The sequence below is a fragment of the Papaver somniferum genome, unplaced genomic scaffold (genome assembly GCF_003573695.1).
Source record: "Papaver somniferum cultivar HN1 unplaced genomic scaffold, ASM357369v1 unplaced-scaffold_85, whole genome shotgun sequence".
NCBI lineage: Eukaryota > Viridiplantae > Streptophyta > Magnoliopsida > Ranunculales > Papaveraceae > Papaver > Papaver somniferum.
The window spans coordinates 776,146-791,713 of record NW_020651526.1 but is presented as its reverse complement, the minus strand read 5'-3'; the positions used below and the strand labels follow the sequence as shown (position 1 = coordinate 791,713).

Here is a 15,568-nt window from a genome sequence, read left to right as displayed (position 1 = left end):
ATGAAACAAAAAGTTTAATTTACCTTTTCAGAGGATGTTTAATCATTTTACTGAGTTGTTCGTGAGCATTTTTCTTCACCATTTGACCAGTTTTCGTGATATTAGCTTATACTTTTTCGATTTTATATAGGTCACAACTTGTTTCAACTTATGATTTTCGGTTTCTTATCTGAGATTTCAAGAGAATAAGAGAGAATCGAAATGGAAAATGAATTCGTAGATCTAATTTTCTTTCTTATATTTGACAGACTAAGGAAGAGAACTAGAAGAAGATAAACGATGGAATCGAGATAATACGTAGGGTAATTTTCTCAGTTAGTTATGGGATGAATAAGAATAGAGGGTATTTTAGACAGTTCAGGAATTTGGGATTTTTTTGAGGGGGTTAGCTTGATTATTTGGGAATACAACACTTTTCAAGTGAGTATGACCATGAGTCGGTAACAATTATCTCAAATTTACATATCCCATACTTGATAATGTTCAAGTTCTAAATCACTCATTTTAACAACAGGAGGACGTCCATAAGGATACATTATCTTATCCATCTCTTCTGAGAAAACAGGGGGATCCCAAGCATCTTTGGGAGGTAAACATCTATAAGGATTGTTATCTTCACCATCAAGGAACAATAAATCTTCCTCGCGTCCAACATCAAGGTCATTTTCAACATCTTCTTGAAGTTCACTACCACGATTAAAGAACAAACTAGTTAATTTGTATTATTTGGGGCTGTTATGTAACTATTATTTTAATGGATTGTCAGTTCATAATCCATTATACAGATTATAATGGATTCTATACTTCTTTGGTACCTTTTATAATAATTGCTTATTTTAATCGTAACTGAAAAACTCCACTATCCATAAACAGAAAAAAGTTGTTTTGAAAATTTTTATAATCGATTATTTTTTCTAAAAAACTCAGATTGAATTTTTTCTTTTTATTTTCTCTACACTATCAAGAGAGATATAAAAAAAACAACAACAAACTAAAAAAATTCTAAATCATTGTTCTTTCATCTCCTTTTTGATATCTGCATTCTAAGATAATCAATTATTTGAAAAAAAAAGTGTTTGGAAAAAATTATCTTAAAAATGATTATATCTAAATCATTTATCAATTTATGGTTATGTAATCATATATTTTACCAAACAAGGCCTAGTAAACTAACCACCATACTATCACTAATAATATTCATCTGGCCAACTAGGATAGAAAACATAGTAAATGCGAGTGAAAACAATAGTATACCTTTGGGAAGCAAAGAAACCTTCGCTAGGAACTTCAATCCACAATAGCTTCTCACTACTGTTGGCACAAGAACTAAATAATTTAGTTGACTCAATAACAATGATCGTGATACCAATAAAAATAATTAATACCTACCGAGTATGTGGATAAGGAATCCAGATGAAGTCTTTGGTATTCTTTCTACTGTTGCGGATATCGTCAGCACTGCCATTTATAAAAACCAAGAAAACACCAATTCATAACAAGAGCAGCATTTAAGTGTTTACATTCTATGAGTTCATAAATAGTATGTACCTGACAAGTGGATGTCCTCTTTGTCTATAAACTTCTACATAAACCATAATAAATTCAGTAAGATTCAAAACATATATATACTGGTTCCACAAATCGAAACATTAAATTTATTACCAACTACATAGTGGACTGGAATCCCTTCATCATTAATAATTGTTGTTTCAATGGATTCAGGAGTAGATTGATCAGTAGGAGGCGAATTGGCTGAATCTGACGAGCACATGTCCCTGTTAGCCATGTACCCATGTAAGAATCTGGTGGTGCTGGGTATAATCCCTAAGATCTTCAAACGTCTGTGGAATTCTTTCTGCAAGTTCTTATCCAGTTTCCTTGAAGAAATACAAAAGATGCACAATAAGAAACCAATAATGCTAGAAGATATAGGGAATGCAATAACTGATAGAAATCGGAGTACATATATAATATCAAACCTAGCAATCAATAATTCTAGTACTTATGCATAGGCAGGTCCTCTGTAATAGATATTTTCTTCATCTGGAGCATTTTCGTACTTGATACAGAAACTGTCTATCGAAAAGTCATCTGGATAAGCAATGACACCGTACTCCAAAGTAGTCCCCAGAAGATTCGTACAAGATACAACTAGGCGAATGCTGGATTGTGGATCACTTACAATATCCTTGTATTCATCACCTCCTTCAACAGTAGAGGAACGACCCGCAGGCATGTGAACTATGACTTTGATATCATCACCCCGGTATTCTCTAGTCAACGTTACCGTTTGCTTTCCTGGTTTATCTTCAATTTTGAAGGGAAAATCACTTGGTGTCTGCACAACACCTAACAAACGCATAAGACATCGCATTTGATCATCTCCGTGTTGTATACAGATCTTGATTACAGCTTAATAACTATTGCAAAGCAATTCTGGTGTTCAACACTCACTTTAACTCTATATGAGGAGATATAAGTGGAGTTTCACATCTACTGGTGTAGGCTACACAGGACAACTTAACACTAGGACATCACAAGAGTATCTCTGATAAATCAAACTAGATATATGTAAGGCTGCTTGATTTGGGCACAGTAAGGATGGAAAAATAAATTGCAGACAGTAGGTGGCAAAATTGGAATGAGTAGATGTTCAAATTATGTGTGTTTGTTGGACCCTAAACATCAATCGATAGAATCGAGCAGAAAAATTAATGAAAGAGCATACCTTGTGAAGAAGATCTTCAGATTTCTCCTGAGCACGTATGATTTGATCGGAACTGGATGGTCCCTTATTATTCTCAGCGAGAGAAGAGAACAACTTAAGATTTAGAGGCCGATCTTGTTTATAAATTAGACTACGGATTATGTTGTTCTTCAATTGCGGGTTGCTGAAGATGGATGAAGAACTGCTGTAATTTCTAAGAGGCGTCTTCCTCGTATATGCCAGTAACACTGGGGTTAAATATGAAGCAGCTTTCATGATGATTCTCGCCATTCTAATAATTAATTTGGAGCAACAGAAGAAATCTCCGTCCACGGGTTACGGGGGAGTTTGATTTTGAGAAGAGAATTTAGGGATTTGGTTTTTGAAGAGAATTTCTACTTGCTCAACGTATGGATCTGGATCTCCTTTGTTGAGTTCGTCAGGCCCAATGAAATTTCATTTAATGGATACGGTTATTAGGACCACTTTATATTTGGGTCAAACTTAATAAGACCTCATCTTTTTATGGATACGGTGTGGCAAGGGTTAATTTATTATAAAAACAAGTTTTATCCTCAAATATTGTACATTTTTGTGGAGTAATAATTAGGTAAACCAAGAGAAAAGAGAAAGGGGAACTTTTAATTGATAAAAGAGGCAGAAGACATAATACATAGGTATAATATTCTTTATATACATAAGAGGAGAAAACCCTAGTTATCTAATGGACCGCACATCCATGGGCCGTAGGCCCTACAACACTCCCCCTTGTGCGGTTCAAAAGTGGAACTCCAAATGTGTTGCCTCATTAAAACCTTGACAAGGAAAATCCGATGGGACAAAACCTTGATGAAGGGAAAAGAGTACAACGTGTTGAGTCCTAGTAAAGTTGCTCCATAAAGCTGACCACTTCTCTTGTTGCTTCAGAAATTCCTAGAATAGAAAAACCCTGTGGGAAAAGAAAACATTAATCGAGAAATTATAATTTTGGGTCGTCTCATTTACTTAGTCCAATACTTTTTACGTGATTTTCAAATAAGGACTTAGAAAGTGACTTAGTAAATAAGTCTGTCACATTCTCACCAGGCGGTACTTTGCTGACTTGAATATTTAAGAGACATTGTTGTTGCTGATTGTAAAAGAACTTTGGTGAAATATGTTTCGTATTATCACCCTTGATATATCATTGCTTCATCTGTTCGATACAAGATGCATTATCTTCATAAATGCATGTCGCCTCTTTAGTGGTAGAATTCAAACCACTTTTCCCTCGAATATGTGTAATGATATACTTTAACCATATACACTCACGAAATGCCTCATGTAGGGAAATGATCTCAGAGTGGTTCGTGGAGGTAGCCACAAGAGTTTGCTTGGTCGATCGCCAGGATATTGATGTGTTTCCTATGGTAAATATATAACCGGTTTGGGATCGAGCTTTATGTGGGTCTGAAAGGTACCTAGCATCAGCAAAACCAACCAAAACATTATTTTGGGTTTCAGTGTAGGTATTTGTCTTAGCATTACTCCTTTTGTCCTCATAGGGATAAAATAAACCCATGTCAATGGTTCCTTTAAGGTATCTAAATACATTCTTTATACCATTCCAATGACGCTGCGTTGGCGCAGAGCTATATCTAGCTAACAAGTTCACTGAGAATGAAATGTCTGGTCGAGTACATTGTGATAAGTACAATAATGTGCCTATTGCACTTAGGTAAAGAGTTTCAGCTCCTAATACTTCTTCGTCATCTTTCTTAGGACGAAATGGATCCTTATTCACATCTACGCTTCGACCGATCATGGGAGTGCTAGCGGGGTGCATCATGTCCATATTAAATTTCCCGAGTATCTTATGGACATATGTAGACTAGTGGATTAATATTCCAGAGGTTCGGTGTTCTAGTTCAATTCCTAGACAAAACCGAGTTTTCCCAAGATCTTTCATCTCAAACTCAGATTTCAGATAGCTGGCGGTTTCTCTCATTTCATCAAGAGTGCCTATTATGTTCATATCATCAACATAAGCAGCTATAATTGAAAATCCGGAACTCGTATTCTTTATAAATACGCATGGGCATAACTCATTATTTGTATATCCCTTCCTAATCAAATAATCACTTAGACGGGTATACTACATCCGCCCGGATTGTTTTAATCCGTAAGGTGAGCATTCCAACTTAATTGAAAACGCACTCTGTGCTTTAGAGTTATTTGATTCGGGATATCACCATTCTAAAGTATGGGCTAAGTTCATCGTCGGGGTAGAGTTTGTCGTTTTGTTGTTTAATCAATTGTCTATTAGTGCATCATTTTGTTGTTTAATATTAGAACTCACTAGATAGCTAGTACTTGTATATTGTTCCGAACTCAGGATTTCAATACTATTTTGTGTAATTTTAAACCTGATGGATACAATGAATGAATGTTGAGTTTTATTTTTGGTTTCATTTGAATTTGAGTTTTAGGTTTGGTTTCATTTGAATTTAATTTGACTTTATTTTGAGTTTCATTTGATGTTCAGTCCGATTGTTTCAGATTTGATTTAGCCATTCAGACATTTCAGCAAATCTGAATCTATAATTTTTTATATAATTACTTAAATCTGAGACCCACGGCTAAGGGTCTGTACCCATTAACCATAAAATCAGTCGTTATTTTAAGATCCACGTCCAAGGGTTGTTCGGAACAACGACACTTTATCAGAGACCCCAACAGAGACGGTTACAAATGGTCGTATAACTCGTATATATGACATTTCCTGACATTCGTGAAACTTCTGATTTCCACTAGTGCTCTCACATTGTGGAGCACGAGGATCAATGTAAGACAACGTAGGAACACACCACGACAATTCTTGTCGTTCCCTTAGAAAATCCTTTTTCTTATCTCCCCCTAAAGACGGGAAGGTTGTCTCATAAAAGTGACAATCCACAAATGTAGCGGATAATAGTTGGGGACTCATATCCAACATAAATACCTAATCGTATTTGTGGACCCATTTTAGTACATTGTGGGGGCATAATAGGCACATATACGGCACAACCAAATATGCGTAAGTGTGAAATATCATGCTCATATCCAGTTACCAACTGGTACGCAGAAAATGGTTGGATAGCAGTAGGTCGAAAAAGAATAAGTAAAGATGCATGCAGTATAGCGTATCCCCAGGAAGTAATAGGCAGGTTGGTACGCATAACCAGTGCCCTAGCTATCATCTATAACCTTTTCATAGTAGCTTCTGTGAGACCATTTTGAGTGGGAATATGGGGTACGGGATGCTCTAGTATATTCCATTAGACATACAGTAATCATCAAATCCTTTTGATGTGAACTATCCAACATTATCAAGTCTGATAGACTTGATAGGGTAATCAAGGTGGTGAGCCCGCAAACGAATAATTTGTGCTAGGAGCTTTGCAAATGCAGCATTTCTTGTGGACAATAATGCGACGTGTGACCAACGAGTCGAACCATCTACCAGAACCATAAAATACCTGAATGGGCCGCATTCTGGATGTATAGGTCCACAAATATCACCTTGTATCCTATGCAAAAATGGGATATTTTGTTTGGTATCTTTAGCATAGGATGGTCTCGATCCTGTTTTTTCTAAAGAACATGCTTTGCAAAATAAATGATGTGCTTTTGACATAGTCAATGAAGCAGAATGGGAAATATGTTGCACATCAACTTCTTGAGAAGGCAACTGTCGTGTTGGAGTAACACTCTTACCAGTTAGTAGTTGGTTACTTTGCACTATAACAGTCTGTTGTCCCACTTTCTTTTTTCCTCGAAAAAAGGGATGTCTATGTGAGTTCTTTAAAACACGAATCATCATGTCACGACCTGGGTGCCCTAATCGGTCGTGTCAAAGCCTGTATGAGTCATTATTCAATAAATCATCGTTGGTAACAACATGAGATTCAATAACCCGAATAGTAGTGGAGTTATAATCCACTAGATTTACTCATTAGTTTCTCTAAAATGCGTTTTCTTCCAGATTCATTAGAGGTAACATGTATGTATTCAATTCCATTTTCACTGTGACTTTCCAAATGATAACCGTTTGCACGAATATCTTTGAAACTTAACAAGGTGCGATTATCTCTTGGTGCATATATAGCTTCTGTGATTTTAATCACTGTGCCATTTGGAAACATGAATTGAGCATTGCCTCTCCCAATTATCACTTGTGATGATTTAATCATCTAGTCACAGATGTATTATAATGGGTCAAGTTAACAAACAATTGTCTATTTCTTAAGATAGTATGGGTGGTTCCACTATCAGCCAGACATTCAATCTCTCCTTGAGACATTCCTACAAGTAGATAATGTGGCATCGTTACAAAATCTGAATAAGTTATCTCATGTACTTTGGAGAATTTGAGTCTTACTTGAATGATATATTTTTCTTCCTAATATACAATCCTAAACAACAGATTATCAAGGTAAAAATAATCTATTAAACCATTACCAACAATATGATTAATATAATACATACTCATAGATAATCCATTCATAAGTTAATCATGAAGACATATAAAGTAGTCCAAGCCATCAAGAAAAATTATTTAAACCAGAGTCTATTAAAATAAGCGTCTAAGATCAAAAAGGTAACTAAAGAAACAATTTCAATCAAAATCAGGTGTACCCAATATGGCATGACTCTTGTTGCCTTGGAAATCTGATATTGTGAGGTTTACGTCAGGGGCATTCTCATCTTCTTCCAGATAGTTAGCTTCTTTTTCCACAGACTCTCGATACTTATTGTAGATATATGCAACTTTGTTACTAGCTTTACATTGCTGGTACCAATGTGCAGTGGATCCACACCTATAACAAGGACCGTTTCCAGCTTCGTCCTTCTTAATAGGGGGGTTTCTTGGAGCTTTATCGACCTTGGAGCTTCCACCACTTGGGCCAGAAGGTACATCTCTGTTCCAAACATTTGAATTACCACCACGCCCCGTGACCTCTGTTGGGTCCCTTGTGTCCTCTTCCATGTGTGTTGCTTTCTCCACTTGTGTAAGGGGTACATAAGTGTGAATCATGGGAATGTGAATGATCAGCATGTGCACCCCTCTTACTTTTGGGGTTCTTTTATCTATTAACTTTGCCATAATTTTCTTAGGAAACTTTCTTTTTGCACACAGCTCCGGCATTGTTGTTCACCAGGATTTCGTTATGCCTTTCGGCGACTTGAAGTAAGTTAATCAACTTACTAAAAGTTGTAATCCTCTTGTTGTCTACCTCCAATTGATACTGGTTCTCTAGTGTCATTGAAGATGTTGGGAATGTTGACAATATTTTCTGAATCATTTCAGCATCAGTTAGTTTGGTGCCGCAGAAATCTAGACGTGCTTGTAACTGCATCATATCTTTCTGGAAATCATTCACTTTGACATAATCCAGGAAATGGATTTCATTTCACTGGACTTGCAGTTGTGGAAGTAAAGAGCCATGAATATTCCCGAAACGACTTTCGAGAGCATCCCATAATTCCTTTGGTGTTTTCAAATGGTGGTAGCCCTATCGCAAGTTAGGGTCAATATGCCTCTTGAGAAACATGAGGACATTGGCCTTTTCTTATTCAGTCGTTGGAACAACATTTGGAGCAGTTGAAGGCTTAATGGTAGCAGTGTAGTCTTACGCCACGAAAGTAGTCTCCATATCAGCTACCCAACGATGGTACTCAAGTCCAGCTGAGTCCAAAAGCTCAAATTCAGGTCGAATTGGGTCCATCTATAAAAGACAAGAGTAATGGAGATTACCATGAATAATTCCAACACCAAATTTCCGACCAAATTTCTTAATGGTCAAAATTAATTTTCAAAAAATCAAGTTTCTGGACGGTTGTTGTATAAAGATCGGTTTAATGATCAATGAACATAACCTCATTAATGTCAAAAGCGGAGATAAAATGGCGGTAAAAAAAAATCATACACAAAGTACATAATATACAAAACACATGCAGATATCAAATATTGTTAAATGATAGGTTACAAGAATTTAACAGACATTAAATATTATTAAATAATACGTTACAAAAATTTAACAGACATACAATTTTTTTGAAATAATACAAACAATACAGACACAAATCGGACATAATTAAATATGATAATTAAAAAATAAATAAACAAACACAATAATAAATTATTATTTAAAATAATAAAAAATTTAATAAATATTACAATAATAATATTCTCTAAGCAAACCATAATCATACTTTTTTTATTAAATAATAAAAATAATAATTAAAAAAATATTACTATATTTTATTAAATATATTAAAATTTGAAATATAATTTATTATTCCTATAAATTTTATTTTTTTTATTTTCTGCGAATGATATAGTTTATGTTAAGAAATCATATAAAGCTTTTGGTTGGTAACCTAGGAACAAGCTGGGCTCCACTCCCCTTTGAATAACAACGCCTAATCTATAAAAAATCAAACTACCTAAGCAGCTACTAGCGTCATTGCTAAATAAACAATTCTTTAGAAGCTTGAAAAAAACCAGAGTATCCTCACCAAGTTCCCCTAAAGTAGAGAAAGCAAGAACACCTAAATCATACTAGAAATTGCCTTGTCGGACACTTGTCCAAGTATTTAGTACGTTTACGTGAAACCGCACTAGAAATTTCCTTGTCGGAGACAAAAGAGCGAGCACCATCACCACTGAATGGAGACACACCTGTAACATCCATACAAACATCCTATTTTCCCAGTTAAGAACAAGGATATCGGCTGGCTTTAAGTCTTTTTCATCATCCGTCCGAAGGCCAAGAGAAACCTCCTTGCGTGCTGGCACATTAGCTTTGTAAAAAATGTCAAAGATAACATCACGAACAACATCATGTCGGAACTTATATCCAATATCCTTAGCACAATGAAGCGCATGATCTCCAAAGATGTCCATAGATTTGTTGCAGCTTGGGCATAAACTATTCTCAGCAAAACAAAGGAATACCAAGGCGATAACAAAGCATGGCTCTAAATTGTCTAGGTCCGAGACATTGATTAAGCCCACTGATGGGTACCGCTAAAATATAGTCATGTGCATGATTGACACGGTTGCACTTCCATAAGGTGGAATCTCTTGCAGACATAGAAAATTGGTCTGGGATTTGTTTCTTAACCGCATCCAAATAAGACACTTCCAGGGAATGCATAGAAGGGGGGAAGTATCATCGACACAGTAAGTAGAAGGTAATCCACATATCTGGATGAAGGTCTGGAGAGCCAAATGATAAGCTGAACCTTTGTGCGTTGAGAATAAATTACCAAGGATCACCTTTTGCACCGAAGTAGTCTGGCTCTGAGAAGCAAGATAACAGTAGGCACGAATGTCAGCCATGGTATAAATGCCAAGTCCATAATCTTTAATGGGAAAGGTAGCTAATATTTGTTTGTAGTGGACCAAAACCCGCACCATCCCCAGTAATTAGAAGTCTCAAGTACTAATATAACTGGTCTTCAAAAATATCAGTGGCAGGTTGTATGGCAACATGATTGGTAGTTCGCGTTACAAAGTAAAGTCTAGACACACCAGTGCAATTGCGAAGTAAAAGCATCTCACTTTGAGGATCCTTGATTTTTTTGATCTATTAAAGCATTTCTCGGTTGAACCCACCAGGCGTTGGTATGTCAAGTTTGGTTGTCATATTTTAGTGAATCAAAAATCATATTAAGAGTCGCTTGATTATGTACTAGATTTAAACTTCGTATAGGTTAGATTGAAAGCATTAGGATATCATACATTACAAGTATTGCGAAGTCTTGAAGATGTGAAGAAGTACAGAGCTACAACAACAACAATCATCCTTCCACTTGAGGTTAGTGATATTTGACTTGAACTGTTTCATTCCCTAACGTATCTTTCAAGTCGTTCATATTGGAAACATAACTGCGAAGCATGTTTGAACTCTAGATATACATAGTATTAAGGAATACAATACGAGGTTTATTTCTTAACCATTAAATTTTGTAAATAAGACATCTACATAATCATTTGAATGATACTGTGATTATGTATGGGTATAAGGGGAGGATTTCATCCTATGGAACAATGTTTACATGTGTTCTAAGGAAGTAAGTTCATAAACTTGTTTTGTGAACCTAAAAGGAAATTGCCGGGCGATATTGGTTTTGTTATTCATTGCATATATTATGAACAACCAATATGTGTGATAGAGTAGAACCTCTCACAACTTGTTGTGTTCTTGGTAGAACTAATTCACAATGACCTGACATTTGTATTGGTAGAACTTTTATTCATAAAACCAATCTTAAGTAATCACCTTGGTATGATCGATATTGATCGCCATGTAAAAGGGAACCGATCCTTGTAAGGGGTGAAGGAAACCGATCCTAGTAAGGGGTGTGTTGGGACTAGGGAATGTACCTAGCTAGTTATTCTAAATCTGCAAGTGCACAAAGCTGTTGAAGTGTGTGTGTGAAAGCAGGGGTTTGTCCACAGGGACTCTATGGGCTTAGTTGCTTCTAATTTGTTCCTCACTGATTTTAAGTGCCAGGACAGTAACAAGAGACTTAGAAATGGTTTTTTGTTGTTTTTAGACAACTAGAGAAATTGGCATCAAATAGCTGCAGTGTAACTTGAACACTAAACTCACAGCAAACAGTGGAGAAAGTAGCTAAGGGTATGAATAGTGAGAAAGTGAAACTAAGGTCATCAAATCCACCCATTGTCTTGAGCTAACCAGTTTTAGTTATTATTTAGAATTCTTGTTCTTAAGGAACAAAAGGTTGGGATTCTAGTTCTCCTAGTGTTCCAAGATTCCTTATACTAGTTTGATAATCTTCTAAATTCACTCCTATACTCTTAGCATTGGTTGTCTGTTTAAGGTACAACCAATCACAAGTGTAGTTGTTCACTTAGCACAACTAGCTAACCTATTGCACTCAAGCATTTCAATTCAACTGAGCTGACTAGCATTTGCCTAAAGGTTTCATTGAACCTTAGCTATGAGGTTTAGCTCATAACTAACATGTTACTAACATCATACATCATAAAAGATAATTGAAACATGACTTTAAATTTCAACTGAACTTAAATGACTGAACTTGAAATAGAAAACAATTAAGTAATGCTATTTAAACTACACTAACATGAAGTTATAGACTGAACTACAAAACTGACAGAGAAACAAACAACAAAGGAAGATGCACTGAACTTAACTTAAATTGTAACTAGAACAGGAACTAAAATCAACTGAACTTGAATTTGGGAAATCAATAAAACTCAAAACTACTACAGTGTTCACTGGCTAGTCCAGAGATGATTACAACACACACCCACACATCATATTTATACCCAATTTATAATTTTAGGGTTTATACCAAAAAAATCCCCAATTTGAAAACAGTGAAATTAGGTTTTTCAAATTACCTAATTTGATGGGATAATCAAGTGGACCCACTCCTTCTCTGCTTCTTCTGCTCCCTATTCTGCTCCATTTGACGCCCTAAATCGAAGTGTTGTATCAAACCCACACCTAGGTCAGTGAGATGAGTGTGGGTTAGGTATAACAGCTAGATTTAGGGAGATGGGATGTTGGGGGAAGTGTGGAGGTGATGTTTAGGGTGGTAGGGTGATGATGGTGTTCGTTGTGGTGATTGAGGCAGTGGAGTTGGCGGAGTTGGTGGTGAAGGTGATGGTGGTTCTCTGTGACGGGGTGGAGGAGAAGATGGGTTCGATGGAGAAAGGGGAAGGGTGCGTTTGGTTTGATGGGATATAGGGTTAGGTGTTATAGTGTGTGTCGGGATCAGCAAGGTTTGATGTATCGCGAAGCAAAACCGTGGGATGATAACTTCTGAAACGGATCTAACGGAGAAATTGAGACAGATCATGAGCGACCGTTGGATGCAAAAATACAACGAAACTGACGGCTCAAGATGGAGTTAGGTGCTGTGCTGTGAAGCAGGATCTTCAAGTTTGATGTCCAGCGAAGATGCGACAATTGGATGGTGAGATGGATGTGATCTGACGGCTAAAAGGGAAACGGGTATGGGTATTGGAAATGGATTTGGGTTAAGGGTTTTGGGCCTTGGGTATGCCAAGCCCATATATTCTTTAAGAACAATTCTTCCTTCTTGAGCTCATTTCTAGCCTTTTGGTCTTGTGCACAACATTCTTCGCGGCTTCCTTGCGTGATTCCTCTCGGCTTCCACCATTTTTCTGCTCTTTTTCGCTCCGCAATTCATCCAAACTTTATTTATTACCTAAAAATGCAAAATTAATTAATAAAAATATTTATTCTTGAAAACAATGAAAATACAGAATATGGGATAAAATGTAGAATTAATGCACAAAAGATGAGTTAAATGCCAATAAAAAGGGACAGATACATACAATATTTGGCACTCATCAAATACCCCCAAACCTGAATTTTACTTGTCCTCAAGTAAAACAAAACTAAGGAAATCCTACCTATACCACTGTCGCTGGTCTCTCGAATGCATTTAGCGCATGCACTAAGCCTTTTAAACCACTAAGTGTCCCTAGTGGACGAGTTGAAGTCTCGTGAGGGTTTACCAGAGGTGTACCCACAAAACCTTAGGACAAAATATGAGCTCAGATTCCATGAAATGTGACATGTGCATGACAGTTTAAGCTAACAACAAAATGGATATGGCAGTCTAGCTACTAAGGCACAATCCTAGCACTGATAACAACTAAAGACATGTGATAAGAGTGTAAAGTGTATCTACACATGTGTAAAGAATGAACGGAAGTTATGACTACTAATCACCAAGAGATAGTTTTTAGGCTAAGAACCGAATTCAAAGCCAAGCTAGCTGTCCGGCTTTACGAGAATTTTGAATGTTCACCCAAGAGTTGGTGATATTTCAGTTTACTCGCGTTATACATCGATGGCTGCACCCTCCTTGCTTATTATAATAACGAAACAAAAGATGACTCTTATTTACATTGACTACTCTCTTTTATTTTTGGACAAGAGAGAAATATAACAAAACATGGAAACTTGATATTTACTTGATATTTTTTTTTTCTGATTTTTTTTTTTTTTTGAGATATGAGAACAAAAATTAAAATTTACATGACACTTTGCAAGAGGTAGCCCTTTTCGATGCACCCGGTCAAATTTTATGGTTGCTTTTCTTAACGTATCCTCCAACTTCTATCGCAGCCAACCAAAGAACAAGCTAGTCAAGTCTCATCCAGTATTCTAAAGTGATTGGAAATCTAACTTCCGATCAAACACCTTGAAGTACGAAGCTATACATGTATTGGTAGATCGTGCGCGTGCAAAGTTCTTATCAACACGTGAATTGTGCTAGAATCAGGGGTGCCTTATCATCTAGACTAAGAACCCTAAGTTAACATATATGCACAAAATCACTCTTTCAAGGTAAATGAGCTCCATTTTTAATCTTTTATATATATATGTATACATAACTCTTTGGTTTTAATGGGTTTGGTTTCTTGGGATAAATTTGGTTTTGGTGGGAGACATTTGATTTATATGGGTATATGTCAAAGAGAAATAGGTCTGTTTTCCTATTATAGCATGTTATCAGGGTCTCTAAAATACCCCCAAACCTAAAATAAACAGTGTCCTCAATGTTTTAGAAAGAAAAGCAAAACTGTAAGGAAGGAACGGAAATCAAAAGAAAAGAAAGAGCATGGAATGTTTAACCTGATTTATGTACAAGGGTGGACCAGCTTAGTCCACATAGACTGGGTCCTCCAGATCAGTTGTTTCAATGTCGGGTGGAATAGGTTCAAGGAATGACTTTAATCTCTGCCCGTTGACTTTGAAAATGTTTTTGTCGGTGACATCTTCCAGTTCCACAGCTCCATGAGGGAAAGCTGTGCGTACTAGAAATGGGCCCGTCCATCTGGAACGCAGTTTGCCCGGAAAAATATGTAACCGGGAGTTATACAGCAGAACTTTCTGACCAGGCGTAAAGGATTTGCGTAGAATACGCTTTTCATGAAACAGCTTCATTCTCTGCTTGTACTGCTTGGCACTTTCATAAGCCTCATTTCTCAATTCTTCCAACTCGTTGAGTTGGAGTTTCCGTTGAATACCAGCCTCGTCCAGAGAGAAGTTGAGCTTCTTGATTGCCCAGTAAGCACGATGTTCTAAGTCCACAGGAAGATGGCACGGCTTTCCATACACTAGACGATAGGGGGACATGCCAATCGGTGTCTTATAAGCTGTTCTATAGGCCCAAAAAGCATCATTCATTCGTAATGACCAATCTTTCCTAGACGGGTTAACTGTCTTCTCAAGAATATGCTTAATTTCCTTATTGGACACCTCTACTTGTCCACTAGTCTGAGGGTGGTACGGAGTTGCAACCTTGTGAGTTATGCCATACTTGCGTACTAAAGACTCAAAGTACTTGTTACAGAAATGTGAACCGTCGTCACTGATGATAGCTCTAGGGGTACCAAAACGTGCAAATATGTTTTCCTTTAGAAATGAAAGTACCACCTTGTGGTCATTTGTTCTGGTTGCGATGGATTCTACCCACTTAGAAACGTAATCAACTGCGACTAGGATATACAACCTACCGTCAGAAATAGGGAATGGACCCATGAAGTCGATCCCCCAAACATCAAAAGGTTCCACTATCAAAATAGGATTCAATGGCATCATGTTTCTCCTCGAAATACTTCCTAACTTTTGACAGCGTTCGCAAGTCACACAATAATCATGGAAGTCTTTGAACAACGATGTCCAATAGAACCCACACTGCAAGATCTTTGCAGCGGTTTTCTTGGCACTGAAATGGCCTCCACATGCTTGGTCATGACAGAAAGATATCACTTCTCTCTGTTCATTGTTGGGGACACATCTC

General features: G+C 36.8%; 1 protein-coding gene across 1 annotated transcript; it reads right to left on the bottom strand.

Moving 5' to 3' along the window:
• Window positions 1–458: 458 nt before the first annotated feature.
• LOC113346012 lies at window positions 459–2,998 on the bottom strand. The gene is made up of 7 exons (XM_026589632.1): window positions 2,729–2,998; window positions 2,007–2,338; window positions 1,663–1,877; window positions 1,549–1,582; window positions 1,390–1,458; window positions 1,255–1,311; window positions 459–687 (listed from the first exon to the last, which is right to left on the bottom strand). Exons 1-7 carry the CDS (start codon window positions 2,996–2,998, stop codon window positions 459–461), a joined length of 1,206 nt encoding a protein of 401 aa, XP_026445417.1.
• Window positions 2,999–15,568: the final 12,570 nt, after the last annotated feature.